The 6560-nt window shown below is 41.2% G+C and overlaps 1 protein-coding gene across 3 annotated transcripts in view; it reads right to left on the minus strand.

Moving 5' to 3' along the window:
• WDR35 (WD repeat domain 35) overlaps positions 1 to 4584 on the minus strand; it is a 45848-nt gene extending 41264 nt beyond the window's left edge. For 2 of the 3 annotated variants that reach the window (XM_033004526.2, XM_033004528.2), the window contains exons 1-3: positions 4404 to 4571; positions 3651 to 3768; positions 2810 to 2881 (exon numbers count right to left, since the gene is read on the minus strand). In XM_033004526.2, coding sequence (XP_032860417.1) covers positions 2810 to 2881; positions 3651 to 3768; positions 4404 to 4427 — 214 coding nt within the window. In that variant the 5' untranslated portion in view covers positions 4428 to 4571. Of the gene's footprint in view, positions 1 to 2809; positions 2882 to 3650; positions 3769 to 4403 lie in introns of all 3 variants that reach the window. The other variant, XM_033004525.2, reaches the window with a different exon arrangement.
• Between the last annotated feature and the right edge of the window lie 1976 nt (positions 4585 to 6560).

Below are 6560 nucleotides of genomic sequence, written 5' to 3' on the forward strand. Positions count from 1 at the left end.
TTAATCAACCTGAAGCTTTTCAGAAATTTGCACTGCTGACTTTGATTTAGTTTTAGGCATTGTTCCTGTATTACTTGTTTCCTCTTTCAAAATTCTGCTAACCAGCTCCTTTTGGTCCTGTATTCACCCACCTGAGTAACAACCTTTCTAAATTCTGCTCAGAATATTGCTTCAATACACAAAACCCAAATCACAGTTTTGCAGTTTCTGAACGCCTCTGACCTGTTAGTCTGGGAAGATGACAAAACTTCATTGTTCTAAATTCTGAGTTTCTTCTTCATCTTAGTAGTTTGACCCTCAGTAGCGATGCACTTTTAAAACAAAATCTCCCTACAATTACCAGAAAGAGCACGCTAAACACAGTTCCTTCAGACCCTCAATTCTCATATGGGACCCTAGTCAAATATTTGACTCGACTTGAAACATCTTCAAGCCATTTCTAAGCAGTATCTTATCAGTTCAACACTGGATATGAACTTGGCCACTTCAAGCATCATACTCTTTCATGACCTCACCGGTAGTCATCCATTTCCTTTGTATCCTTGCCATTTTTCAGCCTTTCAGTCACAAACTCTATGAACAGATGCAATCAAAGATATCCTGAATGTTGGGAATTTTTGAAGGTAACACTAATCTGTTTCAGAATTGAAGACATACATTCAAAATATCCACTAAATTAATTCCTCTCAATTAATTTTTTCAATCATATTTAACCAGGCCCCTAAAATAACCTGACTATTGGCAGGTTTCAACTGTAAATCCTCATAGAAAGACCATTTCTTCAAATAATTTAAGGATTTTAGCATTCTCTTCATATCCCACTGTCCACAGATGATAATCATTTAACATTTCTCATGCAAGAGTTCAATTCCTCCCTAATTTCCCTGCATTCACTATCCTTCTCCAGCCTGTTTTCTAACCTCTCTAAACTTTGTCTGGACACTATAATGCAGTCTACATATTTACACATTCTGTAATTTGTATATAAAGGGAAAAATTAAGATAGATTTAAGACAGGGATCAGGTTTACCAAACTAACTTTGACTACTTCAGAAGAAAATTTAAACCTACCATAACATGTAAGTAAATCTCAGACTATAAAATAAACACTTATCCACATAGATGTCACAAGAAAAAAATGCTTAAGGCAGCTTTTAGTCTCATTTCTGACTTTAGCCTATTGTACAGAGTTTAAAACTTTATATATACAGTGTACGAAAAAAATGATTCTCTTTTTTTTTTTTTTTTAACCACAGTAGAACATCATCGTTTCTTTAACTCAGCAATTCCAGCATCCAGTGCCCATTAGTTTTGCTTTTTTCTTCTGCTATAAAGCACTCTTTATCTGTCATCTAACAAGGCAGTATGTGAACAAATGTATGGGAGCAAATGTATTGTTCTTTTATGTAAATACCTAAAAATATATTCCAGTTGCATGCAACTGAGCAGCAGTGTTAGCGGTCGCAATCGCGAAAGAACTTATCTACACCCAGCAGATAAGCAGCCACTTCTTTATTCCAGCGCTGGGGAACACGGGGGATAACTCCGCCAAAGACGTGTTCACCGACAGGTACAAAGCACAGCATATTTATACACTTTTTCAGCAGAGTCATAGTTACATAAGATCAACAAAATTCATAAAGTTTAAGTTGACCTTAATAATGATTGGCTTTCAGTTACCTCACCTTATCTATATTCCTATTTTACAGAAATCATTGGTCATCTTTACTGATTGATTTAAATAGAATGGAGGGAGGGCAATGATTAGCATATTCATGATATTTCCTGGAAATTATTATCATATGCAAATGTCCCTAACGCATGCGTGGTTATACTGGACGGGGGTCCTCTGGTGGTCGTCGATAGTCTTCATCACTGTGTCAGCTGACTGAACTCCATCCTTGCACATGCTCATTTTATCTTTGGCTAATGCTCACCTCTCCCTTGGCCAATCTTCCCAACCAAACCAGTTTCTTCTGGTACCTATTGTTTCAAGTCAAGATCCATAACCAGTACCTATTGTGTTAATTCAGAGACCATAACGATTGTTATAGTGTTCAAGGCACACAGCATACTAGTTGCTTAATCCTAAGGGCCTTAGTGTACTTTATATTCTCATAGCTACTGTAGCTTCATGTTAAATCAAAATCATACTTTTAAACTAAAATCAAAATAATATCCTAGGATTCAAACTGTTTTATTAAGGTAACTGCAACAACAGCATTTCCAGATTAACTTAAGTCAGAGATAGCAAGTACTATACCAGTAGCTCTACATGATTTAAAAAAAAAAGTCCCTCTGTAATATAACACATACAGTAGCATCATTCACTTAAATAGAAATTGATATTTCCTTCTCAGGATAATGAACAAGGGCCAAATAATTTGGAAAAAGCAAAGCCAGAGGTAATACAGAACACAAGTTAGGCTGCAACATCAAAGTTCACAGACTTAACATTGCAAAATTCATAAGCAGACTTTAAATCATAACAGGAAGAGCCAAGCTTGGTTTGTGCAGCATGCATTCTGCATCACAGATACAGTATCAGCCAGGAGAATTGAGGTAAGGCTAGATCAGTTTGGTTCTCAACCCAGTAATTCACTCACAGATCATGAAAAACTGACTGTAGGTCTTTCATCAGGTAACTTGGTGAAGTAGACAGCCAAGCTGTTACATACCAGTTGGGTACCGATAATCTTTATTTCAGGCTTATAATAAAAACTTATAGCAAAATTACTCTATCAACTTCAGAAAGACTTCTATTTTTATATTTTAATCAAAAGTACATGAAATGCCCAAAGACACTTACCACTGTGACCTTCAAGAGTTTGATTCACAGAAAGATTGCTAGGAGCTGCAAGTCCCTTTATTTTTGCTTCATCTAAAAATAACAAAAATATCTATAAAATAAACCTAGTAAAGCATATGTATTACTGTGTCTCTATCAACACTGCAGCTCTAATCACTATTTACACAGATAAAATTAGTCCTCTAAAATTATGTTAATTGTAAATGAAGGATTCATTTTCCACCCCTCAGTTCAATGCGTTTGCTATTCACACCTGTCATCCAAATTCATATACTCTTTATGATCCAGCAGTTTTTCCAGGAAAAAAAATGACAAAAAACCCAAACAAACAAAAAACACAACAAAAGACATGGCTATCACATTTTGTAACATTCAGGAAAAGGTTTAAAAGAATCTGAAAATAAATTAATTTTACTTTTCTTGGAACACATTTATAAAAAAAAAAAAAAAAAAAAAAACAAACCCACAGATTCTTCCCTAAAATAATGAAGGTGGTAGAGAACATTCAAACAAGTTCCAACATAAGTAGAAGCCTATAAGAAAAAAACAAGGATGAAACATATGCACTGAAGAAACAGCACTGAATAAAACTTCAGCAGATGTAACAGGTAGACAATTACATGTGTGCCACGTAACACAAGCTAGAGGAAAAGAGTGTTCAAAACAAAGTGACAGCACATTTGATGCTTATGCAAATATATAAACTATATGTATAGATTTAAAACCTATGCAACATTGTCAAGTAACTTGTGAAAGGACTTAGGCTCTCTGAAGTGTGTTGGATTGTGTTCTTAAAAAAAAACAAAAAAAAACAAAAAAACAAAAAAAACCCTTAGTTTACCTGTCTGTGTTTCTAATTTTAAAACTTTCAGTAATCCATCCTCTCCACCACAAGCTATGAAACCTTGATCCTTATTCCAGGAAATACATCTTAACCGAACATTACCAGGAATGGCAATCTGAAAAGTAAATATTTTATATCTCTACACGGTTGTAAGAATCATGCTTTATTTTAAAATACTCTATTTGAACACCTCAAAGACACCTATATGATAGCACAATAAACTTATTTCTTACCAACAGATCAGTACATGCAAAAAGAGACAGCAGACAACTAGAATTACAAGCACTAGTGAAACTATGCAACAGAACACTTGAGAAAAGGGAGATCTAACACATGCTGTAGGTAATAACAACATAACATTTTCAAAGGTGCACAGAGAAGGTGCCATGAGCAACATCACAGGTGAGAGGGACTGCACAGCACACAGGGCATTGCCACGAGCTGCTCTCCACCTGCAGAGCTCTATGTCCAAACTCTCCCTGGCAGCAGTTGCTTAGCAGACAGCTGAAGCCCAAAGAATCCCCAAACTCTGGCCGAGAGGGAGCAGGCAGGACGGAGCAGGGCAGCGCTCTGGGCAGGAAACAAGCCCGCGGCCGCATCCCCGGCGCCAGCAGAGCCACAGAGGCCGCAGGCAGCGGGAGGGAGCCCCGAGGGTCCCTCAGCGCCCCGAGGCCCCCGCGCTCCCCATCCCCAGGGGGTTCCGTCTGCCCTCCCCGCCGCCCCGACCTTCCGTCCGCGCCCCAGGAGCACCTTCTTGCACAGGTAGATGAACATCCCGGCGGGGCGGGCGAGGGCCGGCGGGCCAGGCGCCTCCTGTCCGCTCACCGCGTCTCCCTGGCAACGGCCGCCGGAAGCGCGCGCCGCTGGCCTCGCTTCCGGGAGCGGGAGAAGGAAGACGCGCGGCCGCCTCGCGCCGAGCACCGGCGCTCCCCGCCCCCCTTGGGGGCGGAGCCAATGGCTGGCCCCGCCCCCCAGGGGCGCAGGCTGAGGGCGCGCTGCCGTTGGGCGCCATCTCGGGCGGTGGCCGCCCCTGCAGCTGCGGGTTGTTTGTGCGCAGTCAGTGTAACCGGCGTCAATGCAGCCTCAGAGTTGCCGTCGACGTTACTGTTCGCTGAGGGGACGGGTGGCTGCGGGCGGGGCGGCGGGCGCCCTTCCTGCTGCTCCCTCAGGAGGTGCCGCCCGCACCCACCGCCGGGTCTGGTCGGTCGGTAGCTCCCCCCCACTGAGGAGAATGCCTTGGTTCGGTGGGTTGGAGAGGGTAAGGCAGCTGCGTGGCTTGAGCGGCGCGGGGGGCAGGGGGAAGGGTGATGCCTGGCTTTGTGCTCACACGGGGGGTGCGGGGGGCCTCGGGAGCAGCCTGGCTCTGAAGCACTGGTTCCAAGCCAGGTTTGACCCAGCTTCAAAACAAGTATTTTCCACACCAAAGCTGTTTTGTAGCTGATCGACGAAGAAGGGAAACATGGGAGATAAGAAGAAGGTGGTCTGTACTGTGTTTCTTGTATCCTCCTCTACAAACTCGCTTGCTTGACGTGGGAGAAGTGCCATGTCTCCCAGGACATCCCCCTCACTTTCACAGCGGCCAAGCACTCCACATTGCAGTTATCAACAACACAAACACTGAAATATAAACAATTTGTTCAAATGAGGATTGCGACAAAGCCAAGTTCTCAAACCTGTGTCTCATCAAGTTTAGTGCTGTTCCCCTCTTCTGAGAGAGGATATCTGGAAATGTAGAGAAATTGAATCCATCATGGGTTTTGGTCACATCATTTTATTGAAGTTACATGAACATGCAACAGTGAGGAGCACTGGGCACCCGGCTTTTTTGACTGATGCCAACTTAGATGCACATACCTAAGACATAACTATAAAGCAAATCTGGCTGAACCCCTGTAAGCATTTTAGAGCTGAATAAGATAGCTAAAGGTAACTTAGAAATGCCTGTGGTCAGGCAGTTGGAGTAGATGATCATTGTAAGTCCCTTCCATTCTATTCAGAATAAAAATAATTTTTAAATACTGTACAAAAGACCAAGTTTAATTCTTTTCCTAACAGGCTTCTACATTAAAGTTCTACTGCCTCAATAACTAAAGCAATAGAATTACTCATTTCATATCAACAAATATATATATATTTAAAATGCTCAGTCAATGGGACATGCTGGTACGTCCTATTTTAAAGAAATTACTTATATCACTTTAGAATTTTCCCTGGTGCTCTCAGACACAAACTGAGACAAGGTAATTGCTCAGAGGAAACAAAGGTAATACTATCATTTGTAATATAAAATGGAGTTATGAATGCTAATCCATGAAACAAAACCTGCACAACTGACAGCTTGCAAGAAACATCTGGACTCCGGGTCAATTATCCACTATCATATAAAATGATACATCTCATCTGACAACTGGCTTTAGTGTAAACGGGACTGATGTCATCCACTCCCAATTGCCAAGAAGTTGAAAAATTGTGCATTAGATTTATGACTTGTTTATTCTTATCAATTACAGAGGCCGAGGCATACTTCTGATCCTATAAATCCTTGTGTAATACCCATGTCTAAGCAGAGGACATGAAAGTAAGCAAAGTGCTGGATATAAAACTCCATGACTTACATTAAAAATACGCACACACAGCACTTTGAGGAACGAAGTGTAGCACAGCTAGGTTATCCCACACCAACTTTAATTGAACGACAGCAAATTAGTATCAGTGGGGAGACATCACAGAACATCAACCACAGACCAATCCAGCGGTCTTAGAGAGTTTAGAGTCTCATTTTTAGCTCTTGTTGAAGCTGTGTCCCATGTTCACCAGTGCTATTCAGTTTTATAGCCTAATTTAACATTACTGTGTAGACATACCTGTGCATTGAACACAATAACCAAAATTCTGTACACCGATTTT

This window comes from Tyto alba, unplaced genomic scaffold, assembly GCF_018691265.1.
Source record: "Tyto alba isolate M040663 unplaced genomic scaffold, T.alba_DEE_v4.0 Super-Scaffold_40, whole genome shotgun sequence".
NCBI lineage: Eukaryota > Metazoa > Chordata > Aves > Strigiformes > Tytonidae > Tyto > Tyto alba.